This window comes from Lissotriton helveticus, chromosome 10 (genome assembly GCF_964261635.1).
Source record: "Lissotriton helveticus chromosome 10, aLisHel1.1, whole genome shotgun sequence".
Lineage (NCBI taxonomy): Eukaryota > Metazoa > Chordata > Amphibia > Caudata > Salamandridae > Lissotriton > Lissotriton helveticus.
In genome coordinates this window covers 654399329-654421310 of record NC_136071.1, presented here as the reverse complement: position 1 = coordinate 654421310, position 21982 = coordinate 654399329, and the positions used below count along the sequence as shown (strand labels likewise).

General features: G+C 46.7%; 1 protein-coding gene across 4 annotated transcripts in view; it reads left to right on the top strand.

Moving 5' to 3' along the window:
• Positions 1-21982, top strand: part of LOC144784431 (multidrug resistance-associated protein 1-like) — a 1265484-nt gene that overhangs the window by 394043 nt on the left and 849459 nt on the right. For all 4 annotated transcript variants that reach the window (XM_078663181.1, XM_078663182.1, XM_078663179.1 and 1 more), the window contains exon 5: positions 21119-21244. In XM_078663181.1, the coding sequence (XP_078519307.1) occupies positions 21119-21244 (126 nt within the window). The remainder of the gene's footprint in view (positions 1-21118; positions 21245-21982) is intronic.

Sequence of the window (21982 nt, the reverse complement as noted above, 5' to 3'; positions counted from 1 at the left end):
CATTACAAAGGCCGAAAGGCATGACTAAGTATTCATACAACCCATACCGCGTCTTGAACGCCGTCTTCCATTCATCCCTAGGGTGCATCCTTACTAAATGATATGCCCCCCTGAGGTCCAGTTTTGTGAATATAACGGCTCCCTTGACTTGTTATAACAATACTGAAATCAGTGGGAGTGGATACTGGTTTCGTATGGTGATAGCGTTTAATGCCCGAAAGTCTATACACGGCCTCAATTCACCATTGGTTTTAGGTATAAAAAACAACGGAGAAGCCGCGGGTGAACTGGATGGTCAGATGAACCCCAGGGCCAAATACTTATCCAAATATTAGCGAAGATGTTGATTTTCAGGTTCGGTTAATGCATAAACTCTTCCACATGGTACCACCGACCCAGGTTTTAAGTTGATCCTACAGTCGTAGGGCCTGTGAGGAGGCAACACTACAGCCATCTTATCATTGAACACGTCTTCATATTAGTGATAGACAGGCAATAGGGTTTCTTTCTCTGCGGCAGTGGCAATGTGAAAAAGGTTTTCTATGGGCTTATCAACCCCCTTGTCCCTCTTCCAACAATGTTCTCTACAGTATTCTGAATCCAAACTCAACGTCCTTTGACACCAATCGATCGTGGCGTTATGAGTAGACAACCAGGGTAACCCCGATATGACGCCATACAGAGGGGCTTGTATGATATTGAAGGATAAGGTTTCTTGATGTCCCTTTACACACTCCACTTGATATGGTTTGGTGACTTGGCATATGGGACCAGATGCCAATTGCTTTCTGCCAACTGCTAACACCACTTCCGGAATGACTTTGGGGAGTAGTTGAACTCCTAATCGCTGAGCTTCTTGATTGTCCATGAAACAACCTGTGGCCCCAGAATCCACCACAGCTTGGGTGATACAGAGACCTTCATCCATGTGGACCGTTATGGGAATAAAAAAATGTTCTCTAGTAGCCTCTACTTCTTTGGATAGAGAAGGGATAAACACTCCGCTCAAGGGCTCCCCTTCCACTAGTCTCGAGCTCCGCAGTTTTCCGGTATCTGTTTTGTGTTGTTTACGAACTCACCCACACGAGTTTGATTGAATTTAGGTTTGATGGGGAACTCCCTCAAGAAGTGACCTCTTTTCCCGCAATACAGGCATAATCCGTTCTTTCGTCTATGGTCTCTTTCGTCTACCCTCAGCGAACCTCCTATGGTTCCAATGTCCATAGGTTCTGGGGTAGATCCTACTGTATCCAATGATCGGGGCCTCTCAAAACGCGGTGGGTTTCTTTCTCTCTTCTTGCCTTCCCCTCTTTTCTCATTCATTCTATGATCTAACCGCATAGTCAGTGCAATCAATGCGGAGCATGTCTGGGATTGCGGATCCACTTGTGCTATCAAATCTTTCAATTCGTCTCTGAGACCTTGATAAAAAAATAGCAGATTGTTTGTCTTCTGGCCATTGCGTTTCCGCCACCAATCGTCGAAAGGAGTTTAGATATCCTATCAAATCCTTGTTCCCTTGTCGTAACTCCAGCAGTTCCCTATCGGCTGAAAAGGTATCTGCCCTTCTGTCAAATGTTTTCTCGAACTCCTCCTTAAATGCATCCCAATCATGTAACATAGGATCGTTTTTGCGAACAAACGGGACTGCCCATTGCGCTGCATCTCCCGCCAGATAGGAAATGAGAAAAGCTACTCTCCCCTGATTTGTAGAAAACAACTTGGGCTTGCAGTTGAAATGTAAGAGAATTTGTGAGAGAAAAACCTGAACCTTATGTATGTCTCCGGTAAACTTCTCAGGGGGTGCAAGGGGAATGGGAGTCGGGATTTCTACTACCATAGAACTAGGTTGAGGCTGTGTCATATTACTAAAGTCAAAAGGGTTTCTTTGCATTCTGTCTACTCTGGCGTAAGGCAGCTGTCTCACTACGTGAAGCTGCTAACTCACCCTGAACCAGGACCAGTACTGCCATTACGTCATCTAACGTCGCCATCCTAGGATCAGCTCGACCAGGAGGATAATCTATTCGTGGGCCGATTATTCTGTCCCAGGCCTGGATGTATCCTCAGGATCGAACCGATGCTCTATGGGGTCAACCTCTCAACAGCCCCAAGTCTGGATATGATATCACACAGACTAAAAGGGTGGTTAAGAGGGGGAATGAAAGGATGGGGACAGCAGGGAGGGAGACCTGTAACGAGATACAAAAGAAGAGGTCAGATCTAACAAGCATTACTACAAAGACTATCTCTTACTATCCCTCTGTACCCATTCTCCTACTGACCTGTAAAGGAAAATACACAATCCGGCGTACAGTGGGGTTGAGCTTGTACCTCCTAATATCACATAGAGTTCTGTGAAAACATATATATATATATTAGAACCAACCCTTTCTGCTTTCACTCATAATCCCTCATTCCTCACGCCCTATATCACCTGTGAAGTTGAGGAACAATCATAAGGCTCAATCACGACTTTCTGTCGTAGTCCCCGTCTGTTGAAATGGAATAGAAAACAAAGCACAAAAATAATGAGCAACTGCGATGTTCAAATAATAGTCATTCAAATGTGTCTCAAAGCACAATCCTCCATAAGGCTGTAAAGTCACCAGAGCAGCAAGCAAGCACACAACAACACGAGGGGAGTTACGTCACTGACCCCGCATACAAAGGAATGTTATATAGGATCCCCCATATAGTCGATATCAAAATAGTGCTGTAAGTATTTCCTTCGCATGAACTTTCGTGGCAAAAGAAAGTTCGCCAACGCAAGGAAATCGTAGCACCCACACTGCAAGTCTTATGTAATAAAGAACAATGTTTGAATCCACCAGTACCCTTGGAAAAGCAGGGATCACAGGTCAGCACATAAAGGAAACTGGAAGCCAACCGCCACTACAAATCCGAGATAACCAGCAAGGTACTCGGAAATCTTCAGACAGATCAAAAGAGGAAAGCGGTGCCCAAGGCACCCTTACCCGACCAAGAACAGAGCAGGAATACAGGCAGCAAGGCTTCAGCAACACGGAATAATCGGCAGCGTCTTCCTCTCGCTGTCCGATTAAATCCAGTTCCGCATCACGTGAGACTCGCTGTAACGAGGCGTCTGACGCGATGCGTCAACACGAGGCTGCCGGGAGTTGTAGTTCCCGTGTTAGCGTGCACCTGTGCGAGCGCCGCCACTGTGATCCCTGACACAAAGGTTGTAGAATTTGAGTTCTGGGTCAACTTGAGGAAAGTTATTTGAAATACACTAGGTTCCATTGAGAAAAAGACCCCAGTATCCCCATCCTTATTATCATTATAATGTGCTTAAAACCCCTGCCTTTTTAAATAGTTACATCTGATAGAGACTTCTAGCTGCAGATTCCTTACATTAGAATTATCTCCAGGTGTCCGACTGGATCTGGACCCTTTTTCTTAAATATTTCTCCCGTTGTGGAAGGATGTCAACAGTGAAGACAGCGTCAAGCCCTGTGGTGCAGATGTCGGTGATGACCCCTGCACCTCTTTTGCCTCTGATGCCTCTAGCGCAACCATGATACAAAGACATGCGCCAACTGCCACACGATGCATCCTTAAGCTCCATGATGCCCAACGTGCAGTTCTACAATGGTCTTAATCCCGGTCAAGAGAAAGGTCCCAGGACCGGTTGTGCAGCCCAAGATCCTTGACACACTCCAAGTCGTCTCTGAGTAAGACTCACAAGCGTGAGAAGTTAAAGAGGACTTCAAATTCGCCCCATCCGTCAAAGTCATCTGATGAGACAAGGGAGCATTGTCCTTTGAGGCCTGGCTCTGCTCTTGAGCCTGCACCTGAAGCGGCTCCACGCCTCCCAAGGTTTCTGGGACCCGGAGCGACCCCCGCCCATCATCGCGGGTTCTATCAGACCATGCACCTCATATTTTGACATCCCGTTCCTGCTGGGGCACTGTAGGTTCAGACGAGGTCCCCACTGTTTCTCTGCCAGCTGATCCATCCCCCACTCCAGTTGGAACCCTTGGATCTACTGATGGATCCAGACTGATGTCTGTTGAACCACTTTGACCTTCCCTTGTGCCAGTCCCAATGCCGACGCTTCCGGCGCTGCCATCCTCATGACTGATACAGAGCCAGAGGCTCACCCTCTGGTTCCTCCTCTGGCACTGACTGGAGCTATGCCTTCCAAGCCATAGCCTGCGCCCTATTCCTATGGATTGGGACTCTGGGAGGAGTGGGAGGGGTCAGTGGACCCTGAAGAATATCAGCACTGAGACCCTAACATGGACTGGTGTGAGGTGTTGGCAGATGCCAGCAGACTGGACACCTCTCCAGATACTGGCATGCTCTCTCCTCCCACCGTGGCTATGGAGGAGGGGGATTCATTTGCTATGGTCGTGAGAAGGGCGGACAAGGTCCTGGACCTGAGCCTACCCTCAATGGCAGTCTTGACCGAGATGCTTCTCCCATCAATGAAACCCTCACGGACGTCCTGCTGTGGACTTGTTCCAAACCCTGCACTGGGGCTCCTGTGAACAGAGTGTTTGCCTGCCACTAAAGCCCTACCCCAGGGGATCCCAATTTCCTTACACAACACTCTACTCCAGAGAGCTTGCTGGTTCAAGCCTCCATCTCCTGTGTTGATCCTGATGCATTTGCTAGCAATTCACCGGGTAGGGAATCCAAGAGGCTGGACTTATTAAGAAAGAGACAAGGTGGACTCGGCGCCGGAGCCCTTCAAGGATAGCAGAGATATGGCCAGGTCATTGGGTCTTTCCATGGCCTCTCGCCAACCCCAGTCCGCCTTTCATGGCCACGGAAGATGTTCACGGTTACGTCTTTACCAGTCCAGCTACCACGGCGCGCACTCTTATCAGCCTCTGCATGGCCAAGGACATGGTACCCACAGGCCCCATGATTCGGGCAGTCAGAGGTCGGGCTAGTCCTGGCAGTCTCGAAACCTCTTTAGTTTGCCCTCTTACCATCATAGGCACCCAGTTGGAGGCAGGAGACGCTATCTCCTGCCCAACTGGAGGTCAATAACATGAGAGCGCTGGGTTATGTTATATTTAATTTATACAGCGCACGGATACTCGAAGTGTCCCGGCGCTTGCTCCAGAAAGTTAATTAGCACCCAGATCAGAAGCTAAAAAAGCTGTTTTTAGTTTTTTTCTTAAATAGCAGTGGGTCTTGTATGCTCCGTAAAGCCAACGGCAACATGTTCCAACCCAAGCCAGCTTTATGAACAAAAGAGCTCCCACCCAGCCTTTGGCGATTAAACCGAGGGGTCTGTATTATTAGCTGGTTGGATGAACGAAGTTGTCTAGTGTGTTTATACAAGACAAATCTCTTCTGAAGATAGATAGGACCAAGCCCATAAAGGGCCGGATGAGCAACAGACAACATTTTGAATTTTAGCCGAGATTCAACTGGAAGCCAGTGCAAGTCACGCAAATGGTTACGAACACTCTGTCTGGATGAAAGTCCCAGTAACAATCTGGCTGCTGAATTTCGGACTACTTGCAGTTTCCTGACCAAGTAGTCTGGACTGCCAACCAACAGAGCATTGGAGTAGTCTAATCGGGACAAGATCAGGGCCCGGACCACGGTCTCTTTGGCACTAACTGGCAGAAGAGGGAGAAATTTCCTCAAAATTTTCAGAGTGCCAAAGCAGGTCCCCATCAGCTTCTTCACTTGTCTTGAGAAGTTCAAGTTTTCATCGAACCAGATGCCAAGGTTTTTAGCAGTACCCTTTCCCATGGTAGGGCAGGGTAAATCAGGAGGCCACAGTCTTTCTCTGAAGTCCATTGGGAACGAGCCATACACAAGCACTTCAGATTTTCCTTCATTGCACTTCAACTGTGCATTCGCCAGCCAATGAAACACAGAGAACAGACAATGGTGAGCCGTCCCGAAAGAGTCGTCGCCCCTCTTCCAGGAAAACAGGAGTTGCGTATCATCCTCATAGGCCATCACTTTAGCCCCCAGTGACTCCGCAAGCTAAACCAGCAGAGTTACATAGATGTTAAAAAGGAGAGGGCTAAGCGATGACCCCTGGAAAACGGCAGTTGTCAACTGCATCGGCGCTGAGGCACAAGGAGGAAGCCAGACCTGCTGCGACCTATCTTCCAAGAAGGACCTGATCCAACTCAATGCCAATCCCGAAATACCAATTTCCACTAGGCGATCAAGGAGTAAAGAATGAGGCACCATGTCGAATGCCGCAGAGAGATCAAGCATAACCAAGGCTGTCCTCCCGCCGGCATCCAGACAATCCCGAATTGCCTCTGTCACCTCCAACAGTGCTGACTCAGTGCTATAAGAAGCATGGAAACCAGATTGCGCTGGATGAAGCAAACCAGATACCTCTACAAAGTTGGTGAGCTGAGACATAACAACCTTCTCACAAACTTTAGCCAAAGATCGAGATGGGACGGTAATTCTCAGGAAGTAGAGGATCAAGAGACGGCTTCTTAAGGAGGGGCAGAATCAATGCCTGCTTCCATGACAGAGGAACACATGCCTCGGGAAGCGACTGATTGACCATTAGATTTACTTCAGCATTAATAATATCTGCCACTTAAGATAGAAGCTTAGCCGCACATGGGTCATTAGGTGATCCAGATTTATGTGCCTTAAGAATTCTAAGCGTAGTAGGCGGATCCACCGAGCTAAAAGCAGAGAAATTGCAACCCATTTCTTTCCCTTGCTTCCCCAGCGGAGCGACAAGTAACTTCCTGCATATGTTCGAAAAAGTATCCTATATACTGACAATTTTGTCCCTAAAGGATTTTGCCAAGGTGTTACACCAGGTGTCTGAGGTGGGTACCACCACAACCTGGACGCTGGGACCACAAAACTCTGCACAATAGCAAAGATTTCTTTGGAATTATTATTAGCCCGATCCATGTGAGCAGAGAAATATCGGCCTTTGGCCATCCCGATGGCTGCATAATAGAGTTTCTGTTTGGCTCTGAGAGCCTGTTTAGCAAAGGAACAATAACCACTGGCGCGCCATGCTCTCTCAAATACCTTACAGGCATGTTTCAAAATCTTCAGCTCAGAGGTAAACGACAGTTTAGAAGGAGACTCTCTCCACAACTTAAAATGACCTGGGGCTGAAAGAGCACTGACCGAATGAGTAATCCAGTCCGCAAACCTTGACACATTATCCTCCAGGTCACCTAAAAGGGGAGGATGCGATGCTGCCAAATGGCAGCTAAAATACTCAGCATTCAATTTCCTGGAGGTGGGAGGCCGATGGGAACTAGCTAGTCGAGGCGGAAGCTTAACAGCACTTGAGAAGAATATGGGAAAATGGTCTGACAAGCGACAGGTAGTGGCTTCGCCACTCATATGGGGAAATTTGTACAGATGGTGTCAAGAATATGTCCACCTTGATGGGTCGGATCCCTGACCCATTCTGAGAGCTGGGCCAGCTGGAGAAAGTCCGGACAAGCATCTGAATCAGCCGCTTCTATAAGATCAAGATGGATATTGATATCCCCAAGGAGCAAATAGTTCGAAAATCGCAATGCTCTGTCTTCCAGAGCGTCCCCGCAAGTTTCCAAAAATGCACTAGCTGGCCCTGGTGGTCGATATATTAGAGATCCACCCAATGTGAAATGGGCCGATAGTTGTATACTGAAATCCAGGGCCTCGCAACCCCCCCAAATAGTAGATGTTTCACTATGCAGGGACCAGCGGTCTCTATATAGGATGGCCAAGCCCCCACCTCTGCCAACTGGGCAATCCACCTGATGGATTTTGAAGCTGGCAGGAGTGGCCAAAGCCACAATGGGGTTAGAAAATGTGTCAAGCCAGGTCTCAGTTATAAACAGTAGATCTAGCTGGTTATCGGAGACCAAGTCTGCAATATCAACATAATGTTTCCTCATAGATCGTGCATTAATGAGGCAGGCGCTAATGCTCCCCTGTGTACATGAGTCAGCAGACATGGTATGCGTAGAAAGCTTTGGAGTGGGAAAGAACCCACAGTCCACACATTAACACTAGTAGGCCCTACCTGGTCAACTCTGTGAGATGGACATAATGGGGTTCCACAAGATTTTAAAAACGTGCTTGAATACTGGATGGTGTTTCTGTTATCTCGGTCAATACAGACAGAATGGCTCGCCCTGAGCATTGACTTAGCGCTGACGGGCGCAGATGGGCTTGCCTTAGGCTCGCCTTCGGCGCGCCCGCTGCGCAGTCGACCAGGGCCCATTTAAATACGGTTTGGCTAGTGCCGGTATGCAGTGTGCAACGACTGGACCACTGACCGGGAGTCATGTCCAAAATGGCCTCTACCTGGCAGTGGTTTTACAAAGTGTGCTGCAGTGGCGTGGAGTCTAACACACTCCAAGTGCAGTGGAAAAAGATGCCACAGAACATAACACAGGTAACAATCATTAAAAACTACTTAAATGTGCCCAGAATAAAATCACGGTTAAAAGCATTCCTCCCAATTCCCCAGTCAAACACAGGCTGTGCAATTTTTATATTAGTTCTAAGATCGAGGGTAAAAAAGACTGTTCTCAAGCCCTTCTATTGTCCGTAGGAGCTACTCCCTCCCCATTTGTGGCTACCCCTTCACCCATGCCACCCACTTTGGACAGTCTGACAAAGGAACATCTTGCTTTGCTCTGCCACGGAGGGAAATCTCTATTGGCCAAGGGAGCCATAGAGAGGGTGCTGACGGCAGGAGTAGGTCGTGGTTGTTATTCTCACTACTTTCTGGTAGCCGAGAAGGATGGAGACCTTCATCCAATTCCTGATCCGCGCCTTCTCAATTCTTCCCTCATAAAGAAGTTCAAAATGCTCACACTCACTCAGGTCTTGTCTGCCCTGGACCCAAGAGCCTGGATGATAGAGTTGGTCTTCCAGGATGCATACTTTCACATTCCCATTCTGCCTCCCCCCAGGCACTGACTGTGGGTCACAAGGGCTTTCAGTTTGCAGTGTTTCCTATTGGCCTTACCATGCACCCATCAGGTGTTCACCAAGGTCATGGTGGTGGTTGCAGCTCATCTGGAGAGATCAGGGATGCCTCTCCCTTCCCCAACCAGATCTTCCAGTGGTGACAAATGCCTCACTTCTGGGATAGGGCAGCCATCTGGGAGAGGTGGAAATTGGTGGACTCTGGTCTCCTGCGGAATCCGTACTCCACATAAACCTACTGGAGCTCCTGGTGATCATACTGGCATTGAAAGGCTCTTTACCCTCCATCAAGGAAAGACTAGTACAGGTGTTCACAGACAACACCATTGCCATGTGGTACAGCAACAAAGAGCACATGGTGGGGTCACAGACCCTTTGTCAAGAAGCCCTGCATCTCTGGACCTGGCTGGAAAGTCAGGGAATTTCCCTGCAGGTTCAACACCTGTCGGGATCTCTGAATGACAGAGCGGATTAACTCAGTCAAAGATGCCTAGTGGAACACAAATGGTGTATCCATACAGAGGTGGCGCAAGGAGCCAGTCAGTCAGTCAGTCAGTCAAATATCTTTATTCGGTTTATGTGCAAACCATAAACGCATTCTAAAAAACAGATTATGTCAGCAACTGTAAATCCCTAGTGTATAAAACACAATCAAAGCTCATAAATACATATAAAATCAGTGGATGAAAATAGTACAAACTAATTTCATTTTAACACAATGATAAAAAATATACATAATTATAAAATATTAAGTTATTTTCCTGAGGCTTCTCACAGCTGCAGATAAAAAATTAGCAATGTTAAAAGTTTCCCATACATCTGTCAACATTTGCAAATAGAGAAGGGCAGGTCTCACTTGCAGAAAACCTTTGTTAATTAAAATTGGAAAAATAAAACGTTTCCTAATGACAGTAAGGTGCTCACAGAAAAATAAGAAGTGTATGATATCTTGTCCCGAAAAGCTATCACAGGTACAGGGCCCCGAAAAGCTATCGCAGGTACAGGGCTCAAGATCATCTACCTTCTTCCAACCCTTCTGTTCACCAAGAAGAAAATGAAATTGGTTAAATCTGAATCGGATCAATAAGAAACGGTGATTGTTATTTGTGACATAGCCTAAATATGGTTCCATGGATAGTGTTGTTTTGCATAACTGGTGGGCCCTTACTGTTACCTTTACCAGCTCTCTCTCTTCTCTGTCCGTGGTAGCTAAACGTAGGTATGTTTCCTTGGACCATTTTATATCTCCCTTCTCTAATGTTTCTGGGGAATTGTAAATTCTGGTCTACCTAGCTTAACTGATAGCTTCTGAACAAATTTGAGCCAAGGTATAGACAACCCACGATCGAGTGACATGCAATCTTTCAAGATATCATGATTTAACACTAAATCAGGGTTTAGCCAAGTAGCTATCCATTTCTGTAGGGGTGCCACGGCAATTGCGTCTTCAACAAAGCCAATTCCACATTCCTGATGGACAATGTAATTGGCTGTTGTTTTAGGGACAGTTAGAAGGTTCTTTAAAAACCTGTCTTCGACAATCTGTATAGCCTTCGTGTTTTTAATGCCCCACAAATCGGCCCCATACATGGCTAGTGATATACACTTTGCTCTGTATATTTGAATTAGGGCCCTCATTGGCCTGGCTCCTAACTTCCTGGCGAAATCCAACACAGCAGATGTGGCTCTGATCAAAAGAGTTTTTTTCGCTGTAATTTGGGTTCCCCAGGATCCTTGGTCGTCAAATAATACTCCTAGATATGGGAACGACGAAACCCTGGTTAGTAAATGTCCCTCGCAATAAAGGGTTTTGACCTTTAGGGATTTCTGACCAATGGCCATTATGTGTGATTTAGAGAAGTTTACACTTAAGTCTAGTGACTTCATAAAGGCCGAAAAAGAGTCTGTAGTCCCTCTGCCGTTCTCGCTCAGAGGGCGGCGGCGTCCGCATATAAAAGTGCGGGAATCCAGCGTTTCCCTGCACAGGGGATATCTTTACAGGAGGCAGTTAGGGTGGTATCTAAGTTGTTGATATATAATGTGAAGAGCAGGGGTGCCAAGATGCACCCCTGCCTGACTCCATTTGAAATGGGAATACCTTCCGTACATTTATCCCGCTGGTCATACCTCACCGTTGCAGATAAATCCCTGTGCAGGTCCGCTAAAAAATAGACAATGTTTTTGTCTACGCCTAGGGTTAGAAGATTGGACCACAGCTTTGACCTGTTTACTCGGTCCTAGGCCGAGGACAGGTCCATGAAGGCCAAAAATAGTGCTCCCTTCTTTGCCACCGTATATTTGCCTATCAATAGTTGCAAGTTTAGGCGTTGATCTATTGTGCCCATCCCTTTTCTGAAGCCGTACTGGGCTACAGAAAGTGTTCCCATTTCCTCAAGCCAACTAGTCAGTTGGCTTAAAACCACCCTGCCAAGTACTTTTACTGAGGAGTCAATTAAGGATATCGGGTGATAGCAACTCGGGTCACCTCTATTCCCTTTCTTATATATTGGTATAATGACAGATCTTGCCCATGTAGGAGGCAGGCCCAAATGACAAGCGTTGACAAAGACATTATACAATATCTTTGTCCAGGTCTTTACATCTGCATTAAAAAGGTCTGCCGGGACTCCATCTGGTCCCGGAGCCTTATTACTCGTCATTTGCATTATAGCTTGCGTTACCTCTTGCTCTGTAAATGACAGTGTATAATTTTCCATATTTAGGACTGGACCTGCCGGCATCCCTTCCCCATCATAGACATGTTTAAAATGACTGTACCATCCTTGTTCCTGAATACCACAATCAAGCTCACTGTTGCTATTGTCCTGGAAAAAAGGCTTATTAACCACAGTCCAAAACTTGGCGCTATTTTTAATTACATCAATGGATAAAAGCTCATTCCAGGCCTCCTCCCTAATTTCATTTTTCCGCTTTTTTTGTTCCAATTTGTATGAGTTCCTAAGGACAGCTACTTACGCTTTATCAGGAGGGTTGGATTCCAACGCTACCATCACCTTACGATGGGCTATTGAACAATTGTTATCAAACCATTTCTCCCCATTCCTAGATTGCCCCTTAACTACTTTTTTGAGATCACTATCGATCTGGGTGCAAATTCTACTGTAGGCCATATGGACTTCTTCACCGACTATACCATCTGTTAAACATATCTTGCCCAACCTTTGCCAGCAAATTGTCCACAAAATCCTTAGGCGCCACCCGGCACCATTTCAGACGTCGAGCTTGATCGGTGGGTCTTAAATCTAACATTCCAGCTGTCAAGTTAGTTTTGTCTTTTTTCTTTAAGTCATCCATCAAGATCAGCCTTACAGGGTTATGATCGCCATATGAGGACCAGGAAACATTATACTAACAAACCCTATTTGCCACATTTAGGCTGACAAAGATATAATCGCAAGGAGCCTTGGTTAGATCTGTTCACCACCAACAAGAATGTGAAATGTCAGCTGTTCTGTGTGCTGGAGTTTTCAAGGGTGCTCTGGCTCGGAGACGTTTTACATCTCGAGTAGAGTTCTGGCTACCTGTATGCCTTTTTGACCATACGACTCGTACCCAGAGTTCTCAAGAAGATCAGGAATGACTGAGCCCAAGTCATCCGTGGCTCTGTACTGGGCTCGGAGAGTTTAGTATATTGAGGTGCTGAGCATGGCTATCGGTCCTCTGATCAAGTTAACCCTTTGGGAGGATCTTCTGTCACAGAAGTAGTGGAGGGTTCCCCACCCTAACCTGCCATCACTCTGCCTTCATGCATGGAGATTGAGTGGTGACAATGATTGACATTGATGACATTGAGATGGTGTCCGCCCTAATCCCATCAGAAGCGGCCGCTCCTCACGCTGCTCCCTGCTCTACCTGCCGCCTGGTATCGTAGCGCTATACCGCCATACTGCTGTCTGCTACCTCGGCCTGCTCCCACAATTGCTATTGCCGTATTGATTATCACAATTATATCGTAGCGCTAGATTGCCTGATTGTTTATTAATTGCTAATCATAATTATATCGTAGCGCTAGATTGCCAAAGTGCGCTTTAACATTCTTGTCAATTGTGCTGTGCTGCCTGTAGAATCCATTTGTGCCTGATTGTGCCGGTGCCACTGCCATTAGCATCGCGTTTATTGTGACTGTGCCCCAATCCTGTTTCGATTTTGGCTTGCTGCCATCTTGTTGTTGTTGTCGTGCCTCCCTGCCCGGATCTCCACCCCGCTCCCGCCTCCCAGCTGTTCCTCCCTCGCCCATCCCCCATCCCCCTCCACTATCCACATATGACAGTTGCCTCCACGCGCAGCGGCCGCGCCACATGCGCGCCGAAGGTGCGCCAAAGGTAAGCCCGTCTACGCCCGTCCGCGCCTGGACCGCGCCCAGCACCAGACCCCCTGTCCCCCGCAAAATCCACCCCACCCGCATAAAGTTTGACGCTGTCCCCCTCTTGGCATTCAACCCCGGCCGTCACTTCCAGATCCACACAGACCCCAAGACCACACTCAGAGGCACCCTCATCTACAGACCACCAGGACCCCGCACACATTTCAACGATGACATCACGGACTTCATCAGCCCACACGCCCTCGCCTCCGAGGATTATATTCTACTGGGAGACCTCAACTACCACCTGGAAAAGAAAAACGACTCCAACACCACCACCCTTCTGGACAACCTGGCCAACCTCGGACTCGAACAACTTGTCAATACCCCCACCCACTATGCCGGACACACGCTAGATCCAATCTTCACCTCCAGCAAACACATCTCCTTCAATCACACCACAACCCTCCACTGGACGGACCACAGCTGCGTTCACTTCAACTACAATAAGACCACGACCCACAACCCCCCACAACCCATTCCCCGAAGAAACTGGAACAAAATTACTACCGACCAGCTCTTCACATCGCTTCACCAAAACCCTCCTGCCAAACCATCTGACCCAAACCAAGCAGCCACCAACCTCACACAATGGATCACCCACAGCGCAGACGAACTAGCACCCTTGAAAAACCATCAAATCAAGCAAGGTAACAAAAAAGCCCCCTGGTTCAACGACGACCTTAAGAAATCCAAGAAGTTATGTCGCACCCTCGAGAAAACCTGGAGAAAAAACCCAACCACTGACAACCTGACCACCTTCAAGAACGCAACCCGCAAACACCACCAACTGATCCGTTCCTCCAAGAAATCAGCATTCAAGGATCGACTGGACAACAACGCCCACAACAGCAAGGAACTATTCAACATCGTCAAAGAATTTACCAACCCCACCTCCGGCACCAACGACATCACTCCCTCCCAAGACCTCTGCGACTCCCTAGCCTCCTTTTTCTACAACAAAATCGCCGACATACATAACAGCTTTGAAAACCAGCACGGAGACCAATCCACTCCACCCACTTCCGAACCAACACCCCCCTCTAACAACCTCCTCGCCTGGAACCCAATCTCCACTGAAGACACCATCCGCCTGATGAACTCCATCCACTCAGGATCGCCAACCGACCCATGTCCCCACCACATTTTCAACAAAGCAGACTCCATCATCGCACCCCATCTCCGAGACGTCATCAACTGCTCCCTCAACTCCGCTACCTTCCCGGAAAGCTGGAAACATGCGGAACTCAGCGCCCTTCTGAAGAAACCCACAGCAGACCCCACTAAACTCAAGAACTACCGCCCCATATCGCTCCTCCCATTCCCTGCCAAAGTAATTGAGAAAGCTGTCAACAGTCAGCTCGCCGCCTTCCTCGAAACCAACAAATCCCTCAACCCTTCACAATCCGGCTTCCGAGCCAAACACAGCACCGAAACCGCACTCATCGCAGCAACAGACGACATCCGAACCCTACTGGACAACGGAGAAACAGCTGCCCTCATCCTACTTGACCTCTCCGCAGCCTTCGACACAGTCTGTCATAGCACCCTCATACAACGCCTCAGCAACATCGGAATACAAGGAAAAGCATTGGACTGGATCATCTCGTTCCTCGCCGGAAGAACCCAGAGAGTCCGCCTCCCCCTTTTAGATCAGAGGCCACCGAAGTCATCTGCGGCGTACAACAAGGATCATCACTCAGTCCCACCCTCTTCAACGTATACATGAGTCCCCTCGCATCTATCGCACGCCAACACAACCTCAACATCATCTCCTATGCAGACGACACCCAGCTGATCCTCTCCCTCACCAAAGACACCGCCAAAACCAACTTACACGAAGGAATGAAAGAAGTAGCCGAATGGATGAAGAACAGCCGTCTTAAACTAAACTCGGACAAAACGGAAGTCCTCATCTTAGGATCATCCCCCTCCGCCTGGGACGACTCATGGTGGCCCCCAGCCCTGGGAACCGCACCCATACCTACGGACCAAGCACGTAACCTGGGCTTCATCCTGGACTCCTCCCTCTCGATGACCAAACAAGTCAACGCCGTCTCATCCTCATGCTTCAACATCCTACGCATGCTCAGAAAAATCTTCCGCTGGATCCCCACCGAAACAAGAAAGATAATCACCCATGCACTGGTCACAAGCCGACTGGACTACGGAAACACCCTCTATGCCGGAACCACAGCCAAACTACAGAAAAAACTCCAACGCATCCAAAACACCTCAGCCAGACTCATACTGGACATCCCCCGCCAAGCTCACATTTCCGGTCACCTGAAAGACCTCCACTGGCTCCCCGTCAACAAGAGAATAACGTTCCGTCTCCTCACCCACGCACATAAAGCCCTCTACGACCTAGGACCCGAATGCCTCAACACGCGACTGTCCTTCTACACCCCACCCGCCAACTACAATCATCCAATCAAGCCCTCGCCGCAATTCCGCGCATCCATAGATCCACCATGGGAGGAAGAACCTTCTCCTACCTAGCGGCCAAAACCTGGAATTCTCTCCCCACCCACCTCCGCCTTGTACAGAACCACCTCTCCTTCAGAAAGCAACTTAAAACTTGGATATTCGATAAGTAAAGTACCCCCCCTCTCCTTCGCCCCCAAGCGCCTTGAGACCCTCTGGGTGAGTAGTGCGCTATACAAATTTCCGAACTTGAACTTGACAATTGACAGCTTTCAACCTTCCGCCTGAAGTCTGCAGTGCTATCTTGGCAGCCAGGCATCCCTCCACCAAGACTGTATATGCCTGCTGTTGGGGCAAGTTTGTGGCATGATATGCACAGAAACTGGTTGACTCTCTTTCTCCTCACCTCTATCAGGTCCTTCGCTTTATCCTCTCTCTTGCCGAGCAGGTCTCTGCTCTGGGCACATTAAAGGGCTATCTTTCTGCCATCTCAGCCTTTCCGCGGTTGCCCGATCAACCATACCTCTTAAAATCCCCTTGAATTAGGTTCTTGTTTCCTCCTTCACCCATGATCATGCCTCAGTGGGACCTTAATCTGGTCTTGACTTTTCTGAGGAGTGACTTCAGCAACTGGACCCAAAAAGAGCACTGTCGTTCTACCGTGACCACATGAGAAAGTTCTGGGTGAATGACCAACTCTTCATGGGGTTTGTCGTAGTAACGGAGGGAAACACCATGCAGAAGCAGACCATCTCCTGATGGATCGTGCCAAGAAGCAACCCCCAATGCTTTGTGCGCTCATTCCACCAGAACTAAGACTGCGACCACTGCATTAGCACGTGGAGCTCCAGTCCTTGATACCTACCAGGCAGCAACGTGGGCTTCTTTGTATTCATTCATAAAACATTATTCCTGGACAGTCTTGTCCATTGCGACAGGCACTTTGCTTGTATGGTCCTGCTGGACTTTCTAGTTTCGCAGACCACCTCCAGGGAGGCAGTGCTTGGGTATCTGTTCTAAGCTAAGGAATCTGTGGCTAGAAGCCTCTATCAGATGAACAAGTTACTTACCTTCAGTAACGACATATCGGGTAAAGACTCTATCTAGCTGCAGATGCCTTACCAACTCACCCATTTTCCCCGGTTTGCGAATGGATTTCTATTGGCTAGGGTTCCACCACTGGCAAAATGCTAAAGAAAGGCAGTGCAAATGTTTACAACCAAAAAATAAATAAAGGGGAAAGATTTTCGAATTCACAAAATCGAGGGAAATGGTTTGCTCTGGTCTGTTGTGCTTGTAAATCATTCCCTCTTGTATAAGTTAGCAATGAACAGTTGGCATTTATTAGGAACTTTCTTTCCTGATAGACAAACATATGCTCCACTGTTGTTGTGTATTTTGAGTATTCAGATAAACACACTTTCTTTATGACATTTAATCATGAGAAAGGGTCAGATGTACAAAGAGGGTTTAGCATTCACAAACCCTCCAAATTGGTAAATCAGAGGGTATGTAAATGCCAATACATTTTTCCTATGTACTAAATGGATTTAGCGATTTGGAAAAAGTGTTTCTGAATCTCTAGATAAATATTCAGAAATGCATAACAATTAGGTATATGGAGGGGCATGTTGTAGTTGTCCCTTCCTTTTTTTTTTTTAAGTTCAGAAGAAGTTTATTAGGACAAAAGAATTACAACAATGTGCAGAATATAAAAACAATGAAGGCAGTAGGTTCATATACAATGTAACAAGTGGGTTTAGAAAATAAAGAGAGTATAAACATAACAAATAAGAAATGCAAATACAATCAAAAATAGTGATAACATAAGCAATATTGTACAAAAGAAGGTATAAATAGAAATATAAATTAACACAAAGGAAGTCATGGAGGTTTAGTAACTTCTTGCTGCAGAGGTCTAGGGATATTAAAGCATCTAGCATGAGCGTCAATGAATAAAATGACCGGAGCCCATAAATCAGAGCGCTTGGATGCCAAATGTGATGGATATACAAATGTAGTGTCTAGCCGGTGATTGTAACAGACCGCATACCACCATGCTTGATATGGCCGGGCCTAGGGCGACGTTGAGTGTGTTTCCTCCAATCTCTGCTCCGGACTCCCTGGCTCTAATGGGCAATTTAAAATCGGGTTCTCCCCTTGACCCATGCCCGGCTAAATTTCTAGCGAAAGTCGCGGAGGTGATCAACCCGTTGGCTAATCCGCTTTTGAATCTTTCACTGAGGCTAGGTGTGGTCCCGCAAACCTGGAAGCAGGCGATGGTGATTCCCTTGCTTAAAAAATCTGGCCTAGACCCGAAGGCCCCAGTCAATTATAGGCCCATCTCCCTGCTGCCGGCCCTCACGAAGATTCTGGAAAAGCACGTTCAAGGCGTGCTTTCCAATTTCCTTGAATCTAATGAGATCTTGCACGCCACCCAATCGGGCTTTCGTCCCCATCTTAGTACGGAGACTGCGCTCCTGGAGGTTTCGGAAACCATTAAAGGGGTTCTGGACTCTGGGGGCAAAGCCATGCTGGTGATGTTAGACCTGTCGGCGGCTTTTGACACCGTTCCCCATGATGGTCTTCTCGCAAGACTTCGCGAGATAGGCATACGGGGGACGGTGTTCGACTGGTTTTCTTCCTTTCTTGCCGGCCGCCGGCAAACGATCTGGGCCCCGCCTGATTCCGCCGTGATGCCGCCTTTGGGAGTCGGGGTCCCTCAGGGCTCTATTTTGAGCCCGACCCTCTTTAACATCATTATGACCCCGTTGGCGGCACTGGTGGAGTCGCATGGTGCCCAGATCGTATCCTATGCGGATGACACCCAGCTCCTCTTCTCTTGTACGAGAGGAGGCGACTTTGATGGGGAGAGTATTCGGGATTGCCTTGGGGCTGTTTTTCATTGGTTCCATCTAAGCAGCCTTAAGTGCAATTCCGACAAGTCCGAAGTACTTTTCTTTGGGTGTGACACCGAACCTGACTGGCAGACTTGGTGGCCACGGGATATGTTCCCTCCATCCTGCTCCTCTCAGGTTGCAAAGAATCTAGGGGTAAAGTTGGATAACAGGTTAACCCTGAAATCTCAGATCCTGGGGGTGTCGGGCATGTGCTTTGGCATCCTTAGGATGCTGCGGAGGTTCCTTCCTCTGTTATCCGTGGAACATAGGACGCTGACAGTTCAGGCTCTGATTGGGTCCAGGTTGGATTATTCCAACATTCTTTACCTGGGCCTTCCAGAGTACTTGCTGCAGCGCCTTCAAGTGGTGCAGAACGCCGCGGCCAGGGCAATCTTCGGCCTTAGTAGGCGTTCTAGTGCCTCGGGCTTGCTGGTAACGTTACATTGGTTGCCCATTCGCAAGAGGATCGCCTTTAAGGCTCTGACCTTGGTCTATAAAGCTCTTCACAAGGAGGGAGCTAAGTACCTCCAAAAGAGACTGGTCTTTTATCATCCGACCAGGTCTTTGAGGTCGGAATCCCTGCACCTTGCTGTTGTCCCTCGGGTAAAGAAAGCGCGCCTTGGCGGGCGCTCTTTTGGATTGCTGGCATCTCAGCTATGGAATTCTTTGCCGCTGGCCCTGCGGGGAGCCACTAGCTTGCTGGCTTTTAGGAAGGGCCTTAAAACGTGGCTTTTTATTCAGTAGCCGTTCTCTCTTGAACTCCTGGCTCACTGCTCTTTTAGTCTTTCATTTGGTGTTATGTTATTATGTTGCAGCTGTCTTTTGCCTTCTCCAATAAAAGCGCCGGGACACTCTTTTTGAGTAGCCGTGCGCTATAAAAATGAACTAATAACATAACATAACATAACATAACATATGAAAGCTTAGTGAAATCCTTCCAGTTTCTTGTTATTTGCTGGAAGGCTACTGCTATTTGGAGGTCAATTATTTTGACATTAAAGTTAGAATGTTCCTAGATGGAGGATACGCTACCTAAAAAAATATGTAATGTAGAAAAGGGATGAGTGGACTGAAATCCAAAGCCTCACGTATGTCTCATCCTCTAGCAGCCATCGCTCTGGATGCTGAAAAAGCGTTTGATAGAGTTGAATGGTTATACCTTTTTCGTACACTTCAGTGGTTTGGATTCGGTCCCAAAATTTTGGCTCTTATTTCTATCCTATATTCCACTCCTAGAGCAGCTGTCACAGTGAATGGTACTGTCTCCTCTTACTTCGATCTTGCTAGAGGTGTTAGACAGGGATGTCCCCTGTCTCCTTTTCTTTTTAATATTGCCCTGGAGCCTTTCCTACTCCGTATTCGTCAAAATGATAACATTCATGGTTTTACTTTCAATGATTCCAATATTAAAATGGCGGCTTATGCTGACGATGTGCTTTTATTTTTGTCACAGCCCCAATCCTCTCTTCCTGCCTTTTTAGAAGAGGTGCAATCCTTTGCGTCTGTTTCTGGCTACAAACTGAATAAAGACAAATGTGAAATTCTGCCCTTGACAAAATATACTTTTAGTGCTGATTTTGCTATTTCGGGTTTTTCATGGAGTCCTCAAAGTAGTTGTCCCTTCCTAATAACGAATCGGAACGGTATGCATAAATATTTTGCAACCGAAACCTAGTCGCAAAACAAAGATATTTTACCAACACCTCAAAGGTGGTGGCACCCTGTTCGGAAAAGGGAAGGGATCTCCTTGGTTCTCCTTCCCCCTAGGGAGTGTACACTTTATTATTGTTTAAGTCGAGGTCTGACTCTTTTTAAACAAACAAATAAGGAAAATAAGCTGCATTTAAACAAAAAAAAGTTTCGTTTATTAAAAAGCAATCACAGACTTCGTGGTCTGCTAACCTGTGTAGGCCCCCATCCCTGTGATAGCAGTGAATTGTAGTGGGTCCCGTTTTGCGACCTACTTCATTAATATACATGAGGTAAGTCAAAGTGCGACCCACTACGATTCTTTTTTTTATTTTTAATTAACCGATTTATTTGTACATAGGTCAGTTCACAAAAATCCACACTGGCCACAAAAATAGTGGTTGTGATTTGCAACCAGTATTTTGGGACCTGTGTTTAGTACATCTGGCCTGAAGTTCCCATTTCTGGATTTGGCTGAGGGAAATTGTTAATTTTTCTGAATTGCATACATTTTCAATGCATTTGTTCCCGTTTATTCCATACTCTTTTTTTTCATGACCCTTTTTCCATTTCTGGCTCAAGTAACACATGGTACAAGTAGAATGTTGGTAAATAATAAAAAGAAGTACTTTTTGGGATCCATAGCCTGTACCTTTTACACGTAAAAACAATTCGCTTTTTGCATCTGGGTCTTTCATGTACAAGTCCAAAAGGATATAGACGCGATTTGCAAATAGTTACATTCCCTATCCTTTGCTTAGACTTGTACAAGTTGCTAATTTATATTTTTGTTTTATAGGATGTTTCAACTGACTCACTACGCTTTGCTGTCTTATGTGTGTATTTTGCGCTGGTTGTCGTGCAGTTACTTCTCTCCGTCTTCAATGATCATCTTCCCTTCTTCGCTAGCATTAAAAAGGAATCAGTAAGTGTTTCAAGTTTTAGTTATCATCTTTTCTGCAATGTCAGTTACATGATTTAATTGACTAAGAAGTGCAATGCTTTCTCTATTAGTAAATAAAGATCACAGTGGTATTTTTCAAGGACGATGAGTCAAAAGCCAGACAGGTTTCTACTGCACTTGATTACTTAACTGAACCAGAAACAATAATTAACAGGATAGGATAAAGGTGTTGTAAATCAACTAACATACATTTAAGTCATTACAATTGCATCAGAGTGCAATTGTAATGACATCAATGTATGTTAAGTAAATTACCACACCTTTATTCTTTTCTGCTGATTCAGAGTGGTGATATTTCTGCAGTGTTAATGCCTCAGTTCATCAAAGAAAGCAAAAGACCTGCTGTGTACGAATGTTCAGACTACTGGGTATGTGTGGAGTGCAGAGAATATTTTGTGTGGTTGTAATAATCTGCAGAGTTCTGTGAAAGAGTGAATTAAGTGTAGTGATCTGTAGAATTCTGAGAAATATTAAAAGAAGAGTGGTGACCCCCAGAGTTCTGTGAAAGATTGAAGCATGGTGCAGTCTTCTGCAGAGTTCTGAGGAAGACTGCAGAAAGTGTAGTGGTCTGCAGAGGCCTGTTAAAGATTTAGGCAAGTAAAGTGATCTGCAGAGTTCTGTGAAACATTGAATTAAGTGCAGTGATCTGTAGAATTCTGAGGAAGATTGAAATGAGGGTATGAATCTGCAGAGTTCTGT